We start from the raw sequence: 24,787 nt of genomic DNA on the forward strand, positions 1-24,787 counted from the left end.
CATAAAATTGTAGATTTCCCTGCATTTTCCTGCTATTAAAAAGTTTTATTTCAAAAACCTAATGTGCTATTCTTACTGACTTAGATCCTCCCGCGCCGTTCGGAGCATTTGACGCCAAGCTGTTTCCATAAAAATCTGTCACTGGTAATGTCTGAAGCCTCATCCCACCCGCCATGAGGACCTCCATGAATGAGTGGCGTCTGACCCGTCATTCTTTCTACTCTAAAATAGCTACTTTCTGGAGTTAGTGAAAAAATTGTAAACTCCCCGTGCTTGCTAGCAAGGGGGTCTGGGGAGCGCCGGGAGCTCCTCGAGCGCGGGGCATAGCCCCGCCGCCAAGCACTATTTCCTGTATTGAAAGCTAACAAAATGCATATTCTGAGGTATCTACAGTGTATTATCCAGCTATTTCAAAAACCTAATCTGCTATTCTTACTGACTTAGACCCTCCCGCGCCGTTCGGCGTATTTGGCGGCAAGATGTTTCCACAAAAATCTGTCACTGGCAATGTCTGAAGCCTCTTCCCAACTGCTCTGAAGACCTCCATGAAAGTGTGGCGCCACGTTGTACTAGGATAGCATTGGAACTCTTCTTATGCGCAATTCATTTTGTCGGAGAACATGTCCAGCAAACCTCATGCGTCGTTCTCGCACAATCTTACTAAGGGGTCGACTCTTTTTCCTTGGCACAGTCTGCAAAAGAGCTCACAGCTCAGCAGCAATAAAGCTGGCTAGAATAAGAAGAAGAAGAAGGGGTCGACTCCCAGTTCGGCATAGGATTTCCTTGATTTAGACCCGATCTCTATAACTGACTCCTAAAATCTGTCTTAGCCATCTTTGTTGAGCCACATTTAGTGTTTTTCAATTTCGGCAGATGACTATTCACTGCAGTTTATTAATGGAGCCCAGCCATTGTTAAAAATGTGTAACCTCTCTTGAATACGCTCTTGGAATTAAGTGACTGTAGTTTGCTTTAGATTTTATATTGAAAAGAGAAGTTTTATTGTCAAAATCATCTGTTGGGGATTTTCCACCTCAAAATGCTCTTAAACTCAAAACCATCTGGAGGGGTTTAAACTCAAAACCCCCGATTGGATTGGCTACGCTCAAATAATTTTAGTGTGTAATTTGCTTTTTTTTTTATATTGAAGAGGTATTTTTAGCATCAAACCCCTCTGAATGGGGGTTTAAACTCAAAACCCCTTTTGGCAACGCTCATAACATTTTGAGTGCGTAATTTGCTTTTTTTTTCTTACACTGAAGATGTATTTTTTATCCTCAAACTCGAACCCCTCTGGTAGGGGTTTAAACTCGAACCCCCCCTGGTAGGGGGATTTAAACTCAAAACCCGTTTGGTTGTGCTGGGGCAAGTGATGGTTTAGTATTAAAATCTCAACTAAAATAAACAAAATCAAAGCAAAAATCAATCACTAAATTCCGACTCCCCACTACGCCCATGATATATATCTATTATACCTAGATCTGTGGGTTATCCATTTTCGACGTTATTTTTAGCGGCCCCGAAAGGAGAAAAGACACTATCAGTTTTGTGTGGAATGTCTGTCCGTTCGTCAGTCTGTCCCGTTTAGATCTCGTTAACTAGAAAAGATAGTGAAAATCCGACATCATATTTTAGACCATTCAAAGTTCTGATGCAACGGCTACTTTTTTCTTTTCTGAAAGCCAAAAAACTAATTTTTAAAATTACTTAATAAATAACAACAGAATAGCCAAAGCAATGGGCACCATGTCACGGTTGCAGAAAAGAGTGTGAGACAATATCTTGCTATACGGAAGTGAAACATGGTCAACCTACTCATGGCAGAAAAAAAGAAAAATATCTTCCACATCCGATTCCTAAGGCGGATCTTTAAAATAAGGTGGCAAGATAAAATAACCAATGAGGAAGTGCTACGAAGGGCAGGGTGCCAGGACATCCGCTGTGTTATCAGCAGCAGACGCATTGGCTGGCTTGGCCACGTTCATAGAATGCCAGTAGGTCGACATCCACAAGACATTCTGTATGGTGATCTAACAGAAGACAGGAGAGTCGCTGGTCGTCCACTTGTACGGTATACGGATGTATGCAAACGTGACGTGAAGCTTTTCAAAATCGACACTGTCAGCTGAGAAAAAAGAAAAGTGGCACTGGATAGATCCACATGGAGAGAGAGAGCATAAAGGAAGGGTTCCGGATTGCAGATGCCATACACAACAATAATAGAAAGAAGGATGAAAATGCAACGGCGCCTGGTGATTGCATATGCCCAACTTGTGACAGCAGCCGTGTATCAAGGATTGGCCTGTTTAGTCACACAAGAAGTTGAAAAGGGAAAAGATCGTCTCTGAAGACGTAAAATGCCACAGGATGCTGTGTCTTATGTTTTTTCATGTATAGAACAAAAGATATTTTTGTCCATTATTTTTGTTTTTGTTAAATCACGAACAAGATAACATGTTCTCCGACAAAATGAATTACGCATACCAAGAGTTGCGATGACATGGAGGCCAATAAGAGGAAAGCGCAAACAGGGACGTGCTTGTATAACTTCGCGCCAGACTTTCAAGGAGAACCTCAAAGCAGTGAGCACCAGGTGGGAAGAGGCTTCAGACATTGCCAGTAACAGATCTTTGTGGAGACAGCTTGCCGCCCAATTCGCCAAACGGAGCGGGATGTTCAAAGTAAGTCACTTGTAAAGAGTAGGGCGTAACGTCTAAAATACATTTTTTTTAAAAACAAATTTTCAACCTCTTTATTATTTTTATTTAGAGGGCATACAAATTTGCTGCCGCACTAGGCATTAATACCCTTGGAAGATCCAATCAATTATGAATCGGTCCAATGCAGTAGATCTAGAACGTCCACTTCCTTTTGTCGTCGTAGATTATATTGTAGGCCTAAGAAGTCAACTAGAATAGTCTAAACATAGAGCTGTGAGATTTATGGCAAACGAATATTCACATTTAACCAAAGTAACATCAGGGCCGGCCTTATAGACATAGGCAGGGTCGGTCCTACAGGTTGCGGGGCCCTATGCGAAACGGATTTTGCGGGGCCTAATTTGGGTTGTGATAAGGATAAATAAGTGAAAATTAAGACTTAGTATTAGAAAATAAATTCGTCTTTGCATTTTATTTATAGTTTAATAAGTACAAAATCACTGTCAAAAATTAACTTTACAAGCCATCTACAGTAGATAGTAGTTTTCCAACAAAAAGCCGATAAACATTCAGATCTGCCTTTTAGATTTACTATCGACTAACAAAATATCGCTTTTTTTTTTTCTAAGAGGTCGAGATAGATAAAAATCTATATTTGTATGCCAGTGACTATTAAAGTAAATAAAGTATTAGAACTTCTTGTTTTGGTTAAAATTCGGCTTATTATTACATTTTTATTAAATGAAAGCTGACAATGCCGTTTTTGTGTTTTTTTTTAATCGCCAGTAGGATTGGCGTTTTCCATATTGAATGACACCCCAAAATGACAATTTTGTCTGTTTTAAGGAGATTTTCATCAGTTTTCAGAAGATTTTAACAATTTCAGGAGATTTTCATGACTTTTTCTTATATTTAATAATTTCAGGAGAATTCCAAGAACCCTTTAATATTAAGTTAAAATGGTTTAATATAATAATTTACACATAGAATTCGCATCGCGCGGGGCCTATGAAAGCGTGGGGCCCACAGTGGCTGCATAGGTTGCAGTGGCCTAAGACCGGCCCTGGACGTAGGCAAACTATAGTCAGTAGCCTAGTGTCTCTGATTGGTAGGAGCCTCGCACAGCAATCGATAGCCTACAATTGTTTTTTGTTTTTAGAGGAGAAACTTGTCCTCACTGTTATTATCTTATCTTATATAATACAGACTGTCACCTGATGAGCATGCTTTGTCGTGGTGTGACAGCTTGCGCGCCTCAATGACCCTGAGAGCCATATCGGCGGGAGCTCAGCGCTCCTGGCAGGTACTACCAAGCTGGAAAGGTCTGTTAGGAAAGATGCCAGACATAGGGGTTGTGCGATAGGCTGACAACCTGTGCATGGAAAAAAAAAAGTGTTACAGAAACCAGAGCCAAAACACAAACACTAAACATAGTTAGAGGCCAGAGTAGAGCTCCACAAAGGAGATACATGAAGCTGTGCGAATCCTGTAAGGCAGACAAATCTAATTAAACTAATGAAATAGAGGTGCAGATCTTAGAGAGGAAGTGGAGATAGGTTGGTCACACACTTAGAAAAGATACCAACAACAGAACTAGACAGGCCTTAGAGAGGAACCCCCTGGGAACAAGACGTAAAGGAATACCAAAAAGAACATGGCAACGCAGCAAGCTCGATGAAGCCGAGAGGACAGGAAAGAGCTGGGAAGCCATTAAAAAACTAGCAAGAGACCGTGTTTTTACTGAGGCCCTATGTTCCATGAGGAAGTCAAAGGAAAGACGATGAGATGATGATGATATTATACAGACGTAACTTCAAAAAAGAAGATGATTATGTCCTAGTCATGCATATTAACCAATGACTTTCATTCTGCCAAGTCACTGGTTTTCCTGGCTGGCTCACGCAACCCATTCCATGCTCTAATAGCGCTAGGGAAGAAGGAGCATTAGTACAAATTTCTCCTAACATATGAGACACTAGGTTTTTAATACATTACATAATTCTATTTATTTCGAAGTTTATTTTTATTTTTCTATTTCATTTGAGGACACCAAATAAAAAAAAATATTCGTACAATTTCGTACAATTGCTCTTTCCCTAGTCATTATTGCCATTAGAAACATAAAACGGATTGCCTACTAAACCAGAGAAATCATTGACTTAGGCTTAGCATTGACTTAGCAATTAATATGCATGGCTAGATGAACACATGGATGGGAGTAGGACGTAATTATCTTCTCCTTTGAGGGAATGTCTGTAATTTATAAGATAAGGTAAACCCACAGTTTAAAAAAAAACAAGGTTACAAAGACAGTTTGTTTGAAACAAACTCAAAATCGGCCCCGAAGTGGTCCACACAGGCAGGTAAAAAGGCAGGTTTCAATATTTTCTGAGACAACATCAGAATGAAATTCTATCAAAGACAAATGACAGAGAAGAATGGAGAAAGAAGGTTGACAGATCTTGTGTGGTGCCACAGCGATCCAGCAGACCAAAGGATAGGTGAAAGTGCATGTGAAGTTAGATGTGAACCTGGTCTAACTGATGTCTTATAATGAATATGTAATTGATCTAATTGTTTTGTAAAGGGTCAATATCTTATTCAAATCCTCAAGAAAAACAAATTCCTTTAGTTAAGTGTAGGTCTACTGCGATACTGGTGGAGCACTGCAGTTTACTTGATATTATGAAAAACTACTTATTAATTGTTGTTTTAAATTATGTCCAACTTATATGCATACTAAATAGATTTTTTCTCTTAAAAAAAGTAAACTTTTTTTTGTAAGTGTTATAGTTAGTATGACGAACTTACTTAACTTAGTCCTGTAGGACGACCGGGGTGGTGGTGGTGGTGGCAGGGTTTGAACCCTGTGGACCATCGAGACAAACGAGCGACAGTTCAGTGCACATACAGGCAGCCAATTTGTAATTCTTTAGTAGTTTGTAACATTAACGTAACTCATAGAAGCCATTCTATCTCTGTTTTCTAAAAGCACTGTGGGGGGGGGGGGGCACCCGTCCATCAAAAGCCAGAGTCAAACTTGAACATAACGAACTAGATCGATGTAAGTCTGGGATTATTCACCCACCTAATAGATTTTCGAGGGCTGATTTCAATTATTACGAGAGAACGGAGGAATCATACAGTTGTGAGCCAGCAGAGAAGAAATGGTAGGAAAGTACCGATGACCTGATATAACAGCGCTAAGTGGATAGAAGCCAAACATTACTAGGGATGGATACGATACCTGTAATTGGGCTCCAACTTTGAATACACACTTGTTCTTAAGCAAAATAGTGTCACAACTCTGCTATCTAACAAATCAGCTATCTAACAACTCTGCTATTTAACGAATCAGTTATTTAACAAATCAGCTATCTAACAACCCTGCTATTTCACAAATCAGCTACCTAATAAATCAGCTATCTAACAACTCTGCTATTTCACAAATCTGCTATCTAACAAATCAGCTATCTGAGCTTGATAACATAATATCCTTTGGTCTTATAAAATACTAGAAGAAATACGGTATATAGAGATATTTGCCTTTACCTTTACCTATCCATTTGACTGTTGGACCGTTGGGGCACCATGCAAGATTTGTCGAGCGTCTTTCTCCATTCCTCTCTGTCTTTTGCCTTAGTTAGAACCTCTTTCAATGGCAGGCCCGTTCATTCTTTTATGTTGTTCTCCCATCGCTTTCTCTGCCTCTTCTTCTTTTCCCTGGTACTGTTACCTGAAGGAAGCTCTTTGCGAGCCCCGTAGACCTTTTAATATGGCCATAGATTTTTAGCTTGCTTTTTTTTTACGATAGCATGTCATCATGGGGTCCTATCGTTGTAAGACTCTAATCTCTTGTCTGTTCTGAATTCGCTGCATGTTGGAAGCTTAATATTCAGGTACACCTACTAGCACCTTTTGATATTGCCATAGTTTTTTTAGGTTGCGTTTTTTTTTCACAAACCAAGAGATTAGGGACAATAGATATATAAGCTATATAAACAAGCAGATTTGTTTCATCACACTTATGATCAAAGTCTATTTCTTTGCTAGCGCAACACATTGGTCATTCCATGTAAGGCAGACCTAGATATTTGAATGAAAGGACTAGAAATAATAAATAGTAGGTCACCACCTTCTTCTTCACTTATTTCTTAGTCTGTTGGACCAATGGGTCATCACACGTGATCTGTCCATCGTCTCTCGCCATTCCTCTGTCTTTAGCCTTAACTAGAATCTCTTTGAATGCCAGGCCCGTCCATTCTTTGATGTTGTATTCCATCGCTTTCTCTGTCGGCCTCTTCTTCTAGTTCTTCTTCTAGTTCTTCTTCTAGTTCTTCTTCTAGTTCTTCTTCTAGTTCTTCTTCAGTTATTTGCCGGCTCTAAATTGAAAGATTATTTCGTTTGTGAAGTTTTAAAAATATTTTCTTGAAATGTTATTTACAAAAGAAGAATGAAAAAGACAAATCGCATTGAATCATTTCATTATCTTCTTGAATTCTGCTTTACAGCAAACAATGTCCATACAGTTTGTTGTACTCATACATATTAGAAGTCTGAAGACAATGTCCAAACAGTTTGTTGTACTCATCCATATTAGAAGTCTGAAGACAGAGCGACGCTACAACGTTTGAAGTGGTGAAGATCGCATCGATTCATCAAGTACCTCATTCTTCTGTAGAAATTACAAACTAACGCCCTCGACTTGTTTCGTCCACTCCTCATTAGGTGAATCCTGCATGTCGGTGATTAGTAATTAAACGTATTAATCACATTCTACTGAACAGGCGCAGTTGATTGGACAATATAACTCTAACATGCTTTTTAGTTTGTTTACGGGTCTTCATAAACACTGCCATGTCAACAAAGGTACAGGAGATTTAGGTGACATGACGTCACAGTCAGACTGCCGCATCAATTGTACAAACATAAATATTGATGACAGGGGGGGGGGGGAGGGGAGGATAAGGAGAGAAACTCCGAGTCGAGTTTTTTTTTGGTCCTACCTTCAAGATTCATGACTGTGGAGGCCCCTAAGGCAGGCCCTACCTTGTACAGATGAGATCGTGATGGCCGAGGAAAGTTGGGTGAGGCGTACCAAGAGGTATAAATGGTCAAAGACTGACATACACCAATGTTACAGCAACAAGAACCGGTAACCAGGTAACAGGTATATACCACATTCTCATTCTAGTCTTCAGTTGTTTTACAAATTAATGATAAGTTAACAATTAACCCATTTCGTCAGGATGTTGTGTGCTAATTACATAGGCCAAGTGGTGGATATTACTACTTAATCTATTTCTTTATTGCTGACGAAAATTCTGGATCATGCAAGTTAATAGTCATTTCAAGGAAGTTATTGATAAAGTGAACATGAGTTGAATGTAACGAAACCTTCGCGCCTACATTTAAAACACACACACACTTTATCACGAGTTAATTAAAAGTAAAATAAGTATTGATTTAGTTTAATATCAACATTATTGTCAACTTATTGAGTTTAATATTGTGGAGAAATATTTATATACATTTTTCATTGCACCGCCTACAAGTTGAAATATTTAAAATATTGCCACTGTTCTCTACTATAAAAAAAAATTACCCATGAAATGTTGAAAAAGTTTGTTTTTTTTTGCTCACTATATAGGTAAACACAAGACTGAACTAAAAAAAAACAACAATAACAACCATGGCAACCATACAACTAGTGACTTTCGTGGCCCTGGCCTTATGTCTAGCTAGTGCACAACCATTTTTACCTGGGCTTCAAGTCTTGCCATATTCCAAGGGTTACATCAAAGGTAAGTCCGAACCATGGCTAGCGTCCAATCCAAATGTTTGAGGTTTAATTAAGCTTGGGAAATATTTTGAGCAATAGCGTTTCAAGCACTCATCACATTTTAAGGTAATTTGAAATAAAATATTCGAATAAACGAAAAATATATGATGACATTTAATGAACTGTAACTTTCTAATGAATTGTAATCTTCTAATTAACTTCAAAGTTCTAATAATATATTAAATTCCCTATGGAATGTAACCTTCTAGTGGATTGAAACAAGTTTTTTTTTCCATTCTTTTCTGGATGCTAACTAATTTTAATGAAGACTGTCTTCTTGTCCTCAGAACCACTGACCTTGACTTGCGCTGTTAACTTCACTGATAAATACAAGCCCAATGCAGGCATTGTTAACGCCATTGCTGTCACTATCAAAGAGAAACAAGGACTCTATGGCGGGGTAAGAACAGCAAATTAAATCTCCTTTCTTGCACTTTCATTTTAAAAACATATTTAACAAAGACGCCTCGAGAAACAAATGGATTACTTCAAATTTCTTGAGTTCACATAGAAAGAATAATAACGCTGCCAAAAACTCACAAATGGGATGGCAGTCTAATCGTATGGCAAGCCTATGCGCTCTGGACTATCGTTCGTTGGTCTCTATGGTCCCAAGTTGGAACCCTGCCCTCTGCCACCCTTACCCCCCCCCCCCCGTCTCGCGGGAGGTTTGGGCTGGGATGTAATTATCTTCAAAAATCTGAGGAACATTTTACAAACAAAACCCTGAAATACAGATAGGGGCGTCCATTTGAAAGTTAAATTTTAAACCTGCATTTTGCTAAGAATAGCCCTATTACACACGAGTCTTATTCTAATTATGATGATTAAGTGATTAGAGATTATTTACTTTTACTTAAAGGGAAACCCCCCAGTATTAAAACTCGTCTTAGTTTTAACTATAATGACTTGTAGTAGGATCACTTTGAATACGTTTCTTTGATTTAAAAAACCAAACAAACATATATCGCCTCTATCTTATCAGAAACGCGATGCGAATGTTAGTTGTTTAAATGTTGTCTCAGTTGAATAATCCCAGGCTCACCAACAGTTATAATGTATAGAGATATTTTATCTTTTCTAGGCAGGTCCAGCCTTGTTCCCTTACCTCAACGGCAAAGGCGGATCTCAAGGTTATGGTCTTTCAGCTTCCATCAACATCTTCTCTCTCATCGGCGGCCCCGTATCCATAGCTTTCACCGAGCGGGCTAGACCAGAGAGAGGCTGCTACGCTGAGGACTTTGGATCCTTTTATACGTAAGTTTCTAAAAGTCCTAAAGGACCACAAACAAGAAATTGAACATATAATAGAGAGAACATATACAACATACATTGCCAAGAAGTAACGACTTATACTATATGTTTTTACAGAAGATAAGCTTCTAAGTAAAATAAAATATTTCAAACTTTGGTGTTCAGCAAAAAATATTGTTAAATTCTAATAGTATAACCATGGGATTGGTTAACAGTTAAATAATGATCCCTAATTTCTGTGTTTTGTCAAAATGTTATTATTCTTAATGAGGCAGTAAAGAACTGGTGGATATTAACGAACAGTTTATAAAGGTAATCGATAAATACAATTTGTCTTAATTCTATATTCTCGTGCGTATTGAATGTTTGGTCCTAATAGAAGATCTCTTTTACAACTCATTATCTATGGAAGTATATATATATATATAATTCTCTTCATGGCTCAAGAGTTTGGACAAGAAGTAAAGGAAAGATCACTCTTTTATTTCTGCAAGTCGGTCTAGAGTTACCCAACGAAAAAAAAAGAGTATTATTAACCCGTTTTAAAATAGCAGGGCCGGACCTAACCATCATGGAAAGATCACACTTTTTTAAAATTTCTACCCCACATAGTTTTAGCGGCGAAAAAAAGAGGGGGGGGGGAGGAGAACAAGTAATCTACTCTGTATTCACCAGTCAATAAATAGCAGGGCCGGAATCAACCGTTATGGGGCCCTATGCGAAACGGATTTGCGGGGCCAAGTTTGGGTAGGGATACGGATAATAAGTGAAATTTAAGAGTTTGTATTAGAAAATAAATTCGTCTTTGCATTTTATTCATTCTTTACTACGTACAGAACTACTTTACGAGCCTTGCGTGTAGCGAAGTCATGCAGTATACCACAAAAAGGTTTATTTCCTACATAGATCAAGCTTAATATCAAGAAATACCAAGACAATGACAATTATTGTCTATATATTTCATGAGATTTATATGAGTTTTCAAAAGATTTTAAATAATTTCCGGACATTTCCATGAATTTTTCGTATATTTTGCAATTTCAGGAGATTTTCAGGAGCTCCTGGTAAATCTACAGGAGGCCGCGGGAATTCTGTTATAAGTTATAAAATGGTTTAATTTAATAATTTACACCCAGAATTAGCGAGGGTCCTTTGAAAGTGTGGAACCCACTGCGGCCGCATTGGTCTAAGTCCGGCCCTGCAAAATAACGGCGTATGCTAGTATGCTACGTAGGTCGACTACTTAGAAATTTTTTGAGTAATAAATGAGAAGCTAAACAGAGCTTTGCGGCAGTTGGTCGTTGTGTGTGCCATTGAAGGCCCTCTTTATTATCTGGATTAGCAACGAGTGACACTGAACAGTCTTCTCCTCTGTAGACCACAAAGTTGTAAAAGGCAAGCTCAGTGAATGTATTGCTGTTATTTGGTTCAGGATGTAAACTTTCCCCCGTAAAGACTAGCTCTATAGTCTGGTCTTTAAAAATTGTAATAATGTTGTTTGTTTTAGTTGTATTGGTTTGTTTGTTTTTTTGCAAGACTATTTCTTTGTTCTCAGTGGTCTGCCACCAGCTCAGCCTTACAGAGGCTTCGGAGGCTACGGAGGAGTAGGATCAAGCTACGGAGGTCTCAATGGATTGGGTGGACTTGGCGGTGGATTCAATGGATTAGGTGGACTCGGTGGATATGGATCTGGTTTAGGCTCAAATTACGGGATGGGAGGACAGGGATACGGCCTAGGAGGTCAAGGATACGGCCCTGACGGACAAGGTTACGGCCTTGGAGGACAGGGATATGGCATGGGAGGTCAAGGATACGGCATGGGAGGCCAAGGTTATGGAGGACCTGGACCCATGGGTGGAGCTGGCCCAATTGGAGGAGCTGGCTATTCCGGAGTCATCTACACTGAGCGCGCACCAGGCATCGTTGCCAACATCCGCCTCACCCCTGGAACCGCTTCCGAGATCAACATTGACACCTTGTCTGGTTTCTCTAGCCTGAAAGACCTGGCTGGCAGAGGCATCGTTGTAAGTAGTTAGATATCAGATGTTTTAGGATATACTTATGTTTTATAACTCCCTCTCTTTCTCTCTCGCTTTCACTCTAGTTTAATGTACAAATACAATTAAAAACTAAAATTGTTGAAAAATTGCAATGTATTTTAATAAACTATATAATCATTGTGTGTTCAATTTACACTTTTCTAAGCGTTTACCTTTATAGCAAGAAGATAGAGTACTTTTAGAAGTTGATTGACATTGTTTTTTTATTATCAAAATCTCTTCCAATCTTCTACTATTCATTGTCTTACATTTATCTTTAGCTTCTGTTATGGCGCTACCAGATTTCTTCATATTCCTTTTTCTCTCTCTGAATGCGTTTTAAAGCTTGAACAGGATCTTAACTTACAAACAAAGAGCAGATTACTAGGATGAACTTATAGTGAAGAAGTTCCGTTCCACGTTTTACAATATGTATCTAATGAAAATATTCCCTGATAAGAAAAAAAACAACAACACAATAAACTGCTACTTGTATAACATATTATGTATCCATGACAACCTTCTCTATGACAGGTTTGCCCAGACGCTGCTGTTGGAGACAAATATGGTGAATATGTCTGTGAGAATGGAATCCTGTCTTGCTGTGCCCTCCACTACGACAACGGGGAACAGAAACTGACTGTCAGCTACAACTACTAGACTGAGGCAACCACGTGACTTAACAACCAACACCGACTTCTGATCTTAAAGAATGCGCTGTCAGAAGTCGACCTTTTTTTTTGTACCACCATTGTCAAAATGAATGCTATGTAAATGATATAACACTAGAAGATTGTGGGAAGAAAGCAATGCTTCCGAAAGATATTTGAACACTGAAATAAACAAACAAAAACAGTTTTTAATTTGTTGTTTCAGTTTTTACTTAGAGTCTATTAAATGTTTTTACTTAGAGTCTATTAAATGTTTTTACTTAGAGTCTATTAAATGTTTTTACTTAGAGTCTATTAAATGTTTTTACTTAAGAGTCTATTAAATGTTTTTACTTAGAGTCTATTGTACGTGACGTAATGGGATAAAAAGCATGATGCTTGAAGTCTATGTAGATAGTGTAGACCACTGGAAGCTGAAGGAAACCTTGTATCGAATGAAGTATGCAAGTTCGAAAGTTGAAATAGAAGAGACAATATTGAATCTCAATTATTCCCAGACAGATGGAGTCATCATGATTTTAACTTGGATTAAAAGCTTTATGCCTATCTCATAAGGATGTTGAGATTCATTAAAAATAGACTACCTAAATCTAACTTTTATAAAAGAATGTTTTCTTGAATGAACAATGGATAATGCACATGAAACGCTTAAAGATATTTGAGGCTAATCCACTGGCGGATCCAGGGGGGGGGGGCGGTAGGGGCGATCGAAGGGGGGGGGGCGGACGAACTTTAGTATAGCATTCACACAATTTGTATACGAATTTATTACTTATGTTAAAAATATATACTAATTATTTATATTTCAACCTATTTTTAGATTATTTCGCCCCCCCCTCTAGTATGTTGGCCGATTTGGTGGGGTCGGGAGGGGGCGATGGTATCAATCCCGCCCCCACCCCCCCCCTTAAATTTCGAGTGGGGGGGCGGTCCAATTTATTGGTAGAAATCACAGCCTGCTAACAAAATCAATTAAATATCTATATCCTTGTAACTTGTTATTGATATTTTAACCGATCTTTATATTATGTCGTTCCCTGTTTGCCGATTGGTGGGGGGAGGGGACGAATACCTCTTCTGCCCTTCCCACCTAAACCCTTTGAGTGGGGGGGGGGCGGTCCGTTTTTATTGAGAAATCATAGTTTGTGAACAAAATTAGTTGAATTAATATATAAATTTTATATTATGTCGCTCCCTTTCTGGTATTTTGGCCGATTCGGTGGGGTGAGAGGGGGGGGGGGGCGATTGCATGTACTGCCCTCCCCACTCTAGCCCTCTGAGTGCTGGGGGGGGCGGTCCTATTTTTGTGGAGAATCATAGTTTGTGAATAAAATTAGTTGAATATCTATATAATATAAACTACGTATTGATATGTGACCCATTGTAAATATGTCGTACCACACTCTAATATCAAATTGTATCATTAGAAAATTTAAATGAAAAAGGGTTGTACCAGGTGGGAGGGGCGATACATGCAATCGCATTTCCCCCATCGGACAAATCAATACTTTTTCTTTTTGTATTATAGTTAAGAAATTACAAAATTAAAAAAATCTGTCACTAATATAATTTATATATACTATAAATTAAATTCTTATATCGAGTCGCCCCATACCTATTCTTTAATGCCAAATGCAATCTTTAGCAGAAATTAGTAAAGGAGCGAGGATTAATCGTTTTCACTCTACCGCCATTCCCATTTCCAGACAGAGTTTTTGTAATTTCACATGAAGTTATCATAAGTATTTTAAGAAAGACTTTGCATTGGAAAAGTTAGAATTCAAACGAAATTTTTCAGTATAAGAGTCATGATTGAGATGAGTTGTAAACCGAAAAAAATACATTTATAGTCGCCTTTTCCCAACCTTTACTCAATCTGATATTTTTCTAGCTAAATAAATTTGGGACTATAACTCACAATTTATTATAGAGTTTACGTGAATACTATTTATCGAATAAGTTTTTTTTCGGCGGCGATCCTCAAAGCAAAAATCTAAATACGTGGGGTATCCTATCTTTTCAAGGAACAAATCGGTTTTATTTGCAATGTATTATGGGTCTATAAATTCAAATTAGAATATTTTTCAAGTACAACATTATTCGAAAGGTCGTTTTTTAATAGTATGAATAATGAGCTTTAGGTCAGGAGAATGCGTTTCTGCAGTGAAGAATGCAAGAAAACGCTTTTGGCGTCGGGGCTTCGCCCCGAACTCCATTTATGAGTAATGAGTTGTAGATGTCAGGAGAATACGTTTCTGCAGAGAAGAATGCAAGAAAACGCTTTTGGCGTCGGGGCTTCGCCCCGAACTTCATTTATGGGTAATGAGTTGTAGATGTCAGGAGAATGCGTATCTGCAGTCAAAAAAGCAAGAAAACGCTTATGGCGTCGGGGCTTCACCCCGAACTCCATTGATGAATAATGGGCTGTACTTGTCAGGAGAAAGCGTTTCTGCAGTCAAAAAGGCAAGAAAACGCTTATGGCGTCGGGGCTTCGCCCCGAACTTCACCAGAGAACCTTATAGCGCTGCCCCAGTTGTTTTGGTTTTCGCCGAAGGTTGAGAAATGCTGCTTTTTTTATTCTCATATATACATATATATGTGTGTGCGTGTGTGTGTGCGTGTGTGTGTGTGTGTGCGCGCGCGCTGTATGCACGTTTATGCGTAGGGTTAGGGTTTACTGGGCGTTAGGGTTAGGGTTTGGAAAAAAATCGCCCCCCCCACTCCAAAGTTCTGGATCCGCTAGTGGGCTAATCACAATGGTAAAGAAACAATTGCATAGTTTCATCCCTTTCATTTTATCCTACACCTTCTTTAACTTACATTTGTGAAGAGCTCTCTGAAAAATAGTTCAAATACCTTAACAAAAACACAGATCTAGACATAGACAAAATAATCTTTTTTTTTGACAAGAATTCATATTTGAAAGCCTGTGGAATGTTGATTTTCAAAAACCATATAGATCTAGATTCTTATTAGGCCTTGAACTTTATAAAGTAATTTCAGAAACACAAGTTTACAAAGTAAAGTAAATTCTATTTAACTTTAGTTAGGCCAATATTAGAATATGCATACTCTGTTTGGGATCCCTCAACTGAAGAAAACATAGTGAAACTAGAACAAATACAAATCGAACAGTGATATTTATAATAACCGAATATTCCAATTTGATAAGAGTAACACCTTTAGTAAAATCACTAACTTAGATTAGAGACTTTCAGAACAGAAGAATAAAAAAGTAAAGTTGCTATAATACATAAAACTCGAAACCATAATTTACAAATAGCAAAACAACAACAACAACAACAAAACAACCTAATGAAATACTCAGAAAGACACAAAGATAGAGGCAAATTTCTTATTCCATACGGTAAAGCAAATTCGTAAAAGTGCTCTATCTTCCGTAGTTCCATTACAGAATGGAATGGGTTGCCTGAATCAGCCAGGAAAACCAATGACATAGCAGAGTCATTGATCAACATGCATGACTAGATTGACACGTGAAATGCGTAGGACGTAATTATCTTCTTTTTTGAAGTAACGTCTGTAATTTATAAGATAAGGTAAGATAAGAAGTAAATAATCCCAACTTTTATGATGTAATCATTCGAGATCTAATTGATTCTTCATCGTCCATGCCTGGCAGTTTTACTCTTGGAAGTTAGATCACTTTTATGCTTTTGTTGTCGAACTTAAGACAGTTTAACGTAATTTAGCCTTCTAGTCGGTATTTATATATTTATATTGTATATTTTTTTTATTAGTCAAAACATTTACAACATGTATATCTCTATTTGCCATAACATTTACAAACAAGGTTACAATGACAGTTTGTGTGGAAACACAAACTAAAAATCGGCCCGCGAAGTGGTCCACCCAGGCAGGTAAAAGGCAGAGAAGAATGGAGAAAGAAGGTTGACAGATATTGTGTGGTGCCCCAGCGGTCCAGCAGACCAAAGGATAGGTGAAAGTGAATGTGAACCTGGCCTAATTGATGTCTTATAATGAATATCTAATTGATCTTATTGTTTTGTAAAGGGTCAATCTCTTATTCAAATCCTCAAAAATCCTCCAAAAAAAAAGAAAAAAAACATTTCCGTAAAAAAATAAATCCTTTAGTTAATTGTTCTATGATTATAATGCAGCGCTGCTGTTCACGTGATAATATGAAAAACTACTTATTAATTGTTGTTTTAAATTATGTCCAACTAAATACTAAATAGATTTTTTTCTCTAAAAAAAAAGTAAACATTAGTTTTAGGTAAATGTAGTAGTTAGTAGGACAGAACTTACATAAGGTAGCAATACAAATGTAAAAAAAAAATAATTCTTTTGACAAAAGTCTAAAACCATAGGCATAAATGTGTTACAAATATGGTAAGTAGTTAACTCCCCGACTAAGGAGCCTCCCATCTATTTGGCATATCTATAATAGTTAATAGTTGTTTAAGTGGTGTATTTTTATGAAAAAAAAATGCTTGCATAAGTGATTTAAAAAATTAGATTTTTCGCTTTTAGAAAAGAAAAAGTATCCATTGCATCAGAACTTTGAATGGACTAAAATATTATGATGTCGGATTCTCACTATCTTTTCTAGTTTACGAGATCTAAACGGAAGGACAGACATTTTACACAAAACTAACTAGCGTCTTTTTCCTTTCGAGGGCCGCAAAAAATGCATATCTCTATTTGTCATAACAATTACAAAACGTATATCTCTATTTGTCATAACATTTACAAAACGTATATCTCTATTTGTCATAACAATTACAAAATGTATATCTCTATTTGTCATAACATTTACAAAACGTATATCTCTATTTGTCATAACATTTACAAAACGTATATCTCTATTTGTCATAACATTTACAAAACGTATATCTCTATTTGTCATAACATTTACAAAACGTATATCTCTATTTGTCATAACATTTACAAAACGTATATCTCTATTTGTCATAACATTTACAAAACGTATATCTCTATTTGTCATAACATTTACAAAATGTATATCTCTATTTGTCATAACATTTACAAAATGTATATCTCTATTTGTCATAACATTTACAAAACGTATATCTCTATTTGTCATAACATTTACAAAACGTATATCTCTATTTGTCATAACATTTACAAAACGTATATCTCTATTTATTTTATTAGTTTCGGATGTTTCTTCAGAAATAAACTTTAAAACTTACGTCCTTATTGAATACACCTGCAGGAATAGAGTATAAGGGGGATGGACTGGAACTCAGCACCATCAGAAGTCAGAAGCTATGATTTTAAATGAACATTTAAAAGGAAACGAATTAGATTTATATCTCACATTGACCAGTTACTGTCAAACTAGATTTATTTTCATAATTTATAACTATGACTCAAATGATATTTGCTTTCAAGGGAAAAATACAACTGAACAAATGCTCTCAACAAAACCAACTCTTGGTACGGAACCAGTACATTCATTTTGTTGTAAATCTAAGGCAGGCAACTGAACAAAGTTCTACAGTAAATAAATAAGTGTGTTTATTCAGCAGGAAAAACACATAACAGCCTTCTACATCCAAAGAGTCTTGTTCCTAATTCTACCACTCCTTTCTCCACCAAACCTGAATACGGACCAACGACAGCCTTCCCTGCTTTGCCCGAGGTCCCCACTACAGTCTTCAGGCAGCACAAAAGGCGGCTCCATAGTTCTCAACAGTTAAGTCTCTTCCTAAACACTTGATACACTGAATAGTGCGTTCGTAGGTACCACAAGCACTGGTGCAAGGCAGGGTGACAACAATATTTATGTGTATAGTGTATATCTGTATAGTGAGTTTTTATTAAGAGTCTGGAAACGTTTAAATACAAAGATTTGACAGTTTCAGGTTTTTATCTACGTATTCAGAAACTTTTTGACTCAAATAAAAAACAAATATACCATCTAAGAAAATATTTTGTTTCTGCTCTGGCTACCATGTACCAATTTCTCAATGTGCAGTACATATTGTTTACTTCTCACTGAATGGTCTATACTGCCTACTGCATAGTATCTACCCAATACACAGTGCTCACTTTACACTGCCTAGAGCACAGTGCCAACTTTACACTGCCTAGTAAACAATGCCCACTTTATACTGCCAAGTAGGCCTACACAATACCCACTTTACACTGCCCAGTACAATGTGCAGACTTTGAAATTTTTTAAGGCAAAATGTAAAAAAACAAAACAATAACGACAATATGAAAGAAATAATCTGGATATATTGAGACCCGCACATGGAGGTTTAAATGACTGTAGCCATTTAAAAAAAAAAAAACTTTATACATGACCATAGACTAACATTGAATTCAATCTTTGAAACTATGAACATGTACAAAATAACACGATAGAAACCATTTAGAATCCATTAATCTGCTTTTAAACATGATGTTTGTTTTAGTAATTGACATGAATTTCAAAGCTTTAGCTAAATGTAGGACAATTTGTTTTTGCTATGAATCACTTAGACTACTATGGTAGGGATGTAATCAAATTAAATTTCTCATTTCTAGAGCGTCTAGCGATCAATCAGCCATTTAATCTTTGACGTCACTGTAGAAATGTAAGGGCCTCTGGGTATTGAGGCGATCCACCTGGCCTTGATGTTGTGTGGGATCCTGTCTGGTCAATTCATTAGGGCCTTTCTGCGTGCCTCCTTGATTCAGTTTAACTCTGTCTCCCTGAGGGCTAACACGACAGGAAACAAGGTTTTACCTGCGGAGTCCTCCAACAGGGAGAGGATATATTTTACTATTTTATTTAAACTAAAACCAAAGTGTGCTTCGTGAGTTTGCATTACCCACAGGCTACGACCCTGATACAGTAATGAAAAAAAAAGTGGCCTTCCGACTAATATAATTAAACTTATAAAAACGAAGGGTTAGGTAAAAGGGGAGGTTTCGAAGGTTTAGAATATATGTTTAAAATAAGAAGAGTTTAAAACAGGGGACATAAGTAAGAAATGTATTGGAGGATATAATAAAAATAATTATATCAATTAGTTTGGATCAATCATATAATTAAATTTGTAATAGATATAGACAGGAAAAACATGTAAATATCTTCCACTTCCGATGCCTAAAGCGGATCTTTAAAATAAGGTGGCAAGATAAATTAACTAATGAGGTCAATCCTGCAGAAGTGGGGTACCAAAACATCCACTGTGTTAGCAGCAGCAGACGAATTGGCTGGCTTGGCCACGTTCATAGAATGCCAGAAGATCGACTTCCACAAGAAGACATACTGTATGGTGATTTAACAGAAGGCAGGAGAGCCGCTGGTCACCAACTTTTACGGTATACAGATGTATGCAAACGTGACATGAAGCTCTTCAAAATCGACACTAGCAGCTGGGAAAAAGTGGCACTGGATAGAGCCACATGGAGAGCGAGCATAAAGGAAGGATCCCGGATTGCAGATGCCATACACAGAAAGAAGGGTGAAAATGCAACGCCGCCTGGTGATTACATATGCCCAACCTGTGACCGTAGCTGTGTATCAAGAATTGGCCTCTTTAGTCAAACGAGAAGTTGCAAAAGAAAAAGATTTACTCTTTGCGCAATTTCATACTTTTAGCTTTCTGAATACACGATGATCCTATCACTTGTTTACACCAGTTGGGAGGGGGGGGGGTGAATAAAGAAGGTGGCAGCTCGTGAAGGCTTCCTAGCTATCTAGTGTTAGTTTCAAACTTTTAAGCTACAATAATCTAATTATCTACACAAAGTATAAAGGGGACTAATTCATCTTAAACTGCCACATCTGTCGAGTACAATTTTTTCCCTTGTTCGATACTAAACAAAATAATTAATTACCACTAATTAATTAACTAATTAGTTAAATTTTTTTATTGATTCTTGTTTTGTCAGGTAAAAGAAATAATTGTGCAAAAATTGATCCGAGATAGTGTGTGGCAGGAATAGTGTGTCTACAAATGATACCAAACAAACAGATAGACAGACAGTCTAGTTCAGGCAAAATCCTTTATTTCATTTTTGTCATAAACAACTTCAAACCTTTTTCATTTTGTATTAAAACAACTTTGGGTTTAGGTTTAATTAATACTTCGTCTTATTTTGAAGAGCCATGGTCTGTCTATGGTCAGTCTATGGTCAGTCTATGGCCTGTCTATGGCCTGTCTATAGTCTGTCTATGGCCTGTCTATGGTCAGTTTATGGTCTGTCTATGGCCTGTCTATGGTCAGTTTATGGTCTGTCTATGGCCTGTCTATGGTCTGTCTATGGTCAGTCTATAGTCTGTTTATGGTCTGTATATGGCCTATCTATGGTCAGTCTATGGTCTGTATGGTCTTTCTATGGCCTGTTTATGGTCTGTCTATGGCCTATCTATGGTCAGTCTATGGTCAGTCTATGGCCTATCTATGGTCAGTCTATGGTCTGTCTATGGTCTGTCTATGGTCTGTCTATGGCCTGACTATGTTCTGTCTATGGTCTGTCTATGGTCTGTCTATGGTCTGTCTATGGTCTATCTATGGCCTATCTATGGTCAGTCTATGGTCTGTCTATGGTCTGTCTATGGTCTGTCTATGGCCTGACTATGTTCTGTCTATGGTCTGTCTATGGTCTGTCTATGGTCTGTCTATGGTCTATCTATGGCCTATCTATGGTCAGTCTATGGTCTGTCTATGGTCTGTCTATGGCCTGACTATGGTCATAAGGTAGAATATTTATGTTCTTTTTTTGTCCACCAACATAGATATCGTTGATATAAAACTATAAGATTATTTGAAATCGTGTGCGGACACGTACAACGGGATTCCTTTGGAAAAACAAAATCATTATGTGATTTCACTACTTTAAGGTTAACACCTTTCCCTTTAAAATCATGTCAGTTAACATTTCTAACATTTTTTATCCAAATTAATAAAAAAAATCAATCAGAAAGCTGTTTAAAATGAAGAGACTGATTTATGCAATACTCGTAATAAAAATGCCGGGCGTATCCAGTGGGAACACAAATTAAAGATATAAATTTACATTTCAAGTGGAGAGTATGTTAAATAAATGGCTGGTGGACACACACACACACACATGCAAAATTAAAAGTAGTGGATGAGAGTGGACAGGTCAGTATTAAATGTTACGCTAAAATGTGCAATCACAAACATACGCAAAAAAAGTTATTTTTCCACAATGTTATCAGGATGGACCAGAGATCGAATCAGACTTCGCCCCCCATCCCTACTTCCTGCAGGTTTGATTTCGGACGTTATAATCAGATGGGACGTGTGACAATATTAAGTTTTGTTTCTAAGTCACAGCCTGGTCTGCGTTTCCACTTCTAATGCTGCACTCCTTCATCATGTATAGCTTATCTTTGTGTATAGAACCAAGGCCCATAATTCATTTTCGAGTCCTTATAATTGCTCATTCGAAGAAGTTGTCTTCCATTGATTTTAGTGAAACACATTTGACTTTCGTAAACATTAAATACAACTATTTTGTCTGTAATGAGATAATGGTTTCGAAGTTGCTAACACAGATTACATTTCTAAAAACACTTTACAAAATTAAATAGGGTATTATTGTGTGCATTAGAGCGTGTATACGTTTTTAAAAAGTTCGGTCTGAGAATTTGACTTAAAAAAATAATTGCACATCTTAAAAGCTGCCAATAAAAACATTGGTATAAAACAAAACATCTCCCCACCCAATTAAGCCTTAGATTCGAATTTGTTACGAAAAAATCAGATTAAAACAAATTAAAAAATATCTCAAATTCGATCTTGGTCCATCATTATTTGAAAGACAGAAAAAAAAAACAGTCACAAAATCATTTCCTCAATTCTCGTAATTCAAACACATTCTAAAAAACGCAACCTATCGGATATTTTTGGAATAAGTTTTATGAACATTGTATATTGGAGCCACCAGTAACACGAAAAAACATTTTGATGAGGGGCGAAATTCAAATACTTCAAGTGATGTGAAATGGAAAGAAATCTTTAAAAATTTGATCTCAGATGGCAATGTCATCGAAAGTTGCTGTGTCAGTACACATTGGATCCACTCCCCCCTCCCCTCCCAAATAAAAAGAAATATTTTATAGTATAGAAAATGTGATGAAATTGAATGGTGGCGTTTGACATCAACAAATCTATTATTTAAAACTAATTCTCCACAATGTCTAAGTCTTTGCAAATATATCATTATAGTCTTCAAGTTTCCTCATAAGTATAATAACTAAATCCTTCCAGTATGATTCAAGTCTGTAAAAAGATAATTGTTTGAAATTAATTATCTTATTATTACATTATTAGAATTGATTGAGACCAGTTTTACAATTATGTCTTGACTTTGTAAGAATAAAGATAGCTTGAGAATCAAAGATAAATTGCTTATGAACGTCTAATCATTCCAGCAACTTGTAAAATGTGTAATTATGGAAATGTTAAAAGTAGTCTGCTACGATCTATTATATAGCCTGCTGTAGGAACGCTAGTCTGCTACGATCTATTATATAGCCTGCTGTAGGAACGCTAAGTGTGATTAATGGGGAACAGATTTGCCCCAAAGGTTAGACACGATTTGTTTGAGGATTCTTCCGTAACTGATTCAGACCGCTAACTGACGGCGTAGCCTATGCTGGCCTTGTGGATACTCACATACAAACCATTAATGATCAGTGCTTCTTTTAGATGAGTATTTTCACTATGTCTGGGTAGTTTTAGTTTTATTTATTTCGACGAATCTATAGATCTAGATGTGTGTATTTATTCCCCTTTCTAAATGTCAACTGTCTGGAGAAAAGTTAATGGAATAAACACAGAGAATGATTAGAGTCAGCACAATATTTAACCAAGATGCTTGACACACGAATCTCAGCTTTATGAATTGTCGTGTGTGTCTTCAAGATATTAATATAATGAAATGAAATGCTTCACGATAGCTTTTGGTTGCAACTTTGAGTAATGAAACAAAAAAAAAAACTCAAAAAATATGATTAATTCAAGGAATTCCCCTTAACTGATATTAGGCGGATATTCCTCTATATACATGGGAGACCTTATTCTACCTGACATTGACATACTCTATTAGATCTGGTATATTATAGACCTACTCGGTCTAAGACCTACCTCTGTCGATATGGTACATTATAGGCCTACTCGGTCTAAGACCTACCTCTGTCATTAGGTATATCGTGCTCAAATTAATTTTCCAGATTACTTTTTGGCTACTGTACAACTTTGCTTGTAACAACTATGGCTAATGCATATGACTTCTATATACTTTTAAAAATATTTTTTACAAAGATTATATCAACTCTGTCTGGTAAAAAGTGTGCACACATTATTTCTCCCTCACCCCAATGTGAATCAAGCTTAAAATGTGCACAATTGTTTCTTTTACTTGCAGACACAAGAATACATTTTTAAAAAATAACCAATCATCTAAGTATGTGACATTTTACGTCTCAAGAGATGATCTTTTCCCTCTGCAACTTCTTGTGTGACTAAAGTGGCCAATCCTTGATACATAGCTGCGGTCACAGGTTGGACATATGTAGGCCTAATCATCAGGCGCGTATGTATGGTATCTATAATCCGGGACCCTTCCTTTATGCTCGCTCTCCATGTGAATCTTTCCAATGAGTGCCACTTTTCCCTATCTAGCTGCTAGTGTCGATTTTGAAGAGCTTCATGTCGCGTTTGCATACATCCGTTTACCGTAAAAGTGGACGACCAAAGGCTGAGTGAATCATCTAATTAATTATTGGTAATTAATTATTTTGTTTAGTATCTCGAACAAGGGAAAGAAATTTTACTTGACTGAAGTGGTGGTATAAGCTGAATTAGTCCCCTTCATAGGTCGCCGTTCTGAATTGTAATAAACAATATATAACTATACAATCTTCTCTGGTCATAAGCACCTCACTAGCTGAGTGGTTAGCACGTCGTCCCGAGGAGGCATGAACCACAAGTTCGAAATCAGGTCGTTACATTTTTTTTTTGTAAATGCTTTTAAAAATCAAGTACAGTAAAATCTACCCAGATATCCCTTCCCCTCTCCCATTTTCCCCAACTGGTCTAGACAAGTGTTAAGATCATAGCATAGTGAGAAAGCTAAAATCATGAAATAGTGCTAAACAAAAACAATTGGTAGGCCTAACCATATTATTAATCGCACAGATTTATTATTGTTAGTCTAGGACTCTAGATCTATTGCAAACGTAATTACATGACTGATCCAAACTAATTGGTACAACTACACTTACATTAAGCTTTGTTTTTTTTTTAAAGTATTTTTTTTATTGTGCTTGTTACTACTTTTAGT

General features: G+C 37.0%; 1 protein-coding gene across 1 annotated transcript; it reads left to right on the plus strand.

Moving 5' to 3' along the window:
• Positions 1 to 7,676: 7,676 nt before the first annotated feature.
• Positions 7,677 to 12,653, plus strand: LOC106063393 (spidroin-1-like). The gene is made up of 6 exons (XM_013221749.2): positions 7,677 to 7,830; positions 8,311 to 8,464; positions 8,790 to 8,902; positions 9,587 to 9,759; positions 11,312 to 11,780; positions 12,330 to 12,653. Exons 2-6 carry the CDS (start codon positions 8,353 to 8,355, stop codon positions 12,453 to 12,455), a joined length of 993 nt encoding a protein of 330 aa, XP_013077203.1. The 5' UTR covers positions 7,677 to 7,830; positions 8,311 to 8,352; the 3' UTR covers positions 12,456 to 12,653.
• The last annotated feature ends 12,134 nt before the right edge of the window (positions 12,654 to 24,787 follow it).

The sequence above is a fragment of the Biomphalaria glabrata genome, chromosome 5 (assembly GCF_947242115.1).
Source record: "Biomphalaria glabrata chromosome 5, xgBioGlab47.1, whole genome shotgun sequence".
Taxonomy (NCBI): Eukaryota; Metazoa; Mollusca; class Gastropoda; family Planorbidae; genus Biomphalaria; species Biomphalaria glabrata.

Coding starts and splice junctions, on each gene's coding strand:
- LOC106063393 (XM_013221749.2), top strand. CDS start 8,353: ATGGCAACCATACAACTAGTGACTTTCGTGGCCCTGGCCTTATGTCTA. Junction 8,903..9,586: donor AACAAGGACTCTATGGCGGG/GTAAGAACAGCA, acceptor TATCTTTTCTAG/GCAGGTCCAGCCTTGTTCCC. Junction 11,781..12,329: donor TGGCTGGCAGAGGCATCGTT/GTAAGTAGTTAG, acceptor TCTCTATGACAG/GTTTGCCCAGACGCTGCTGT.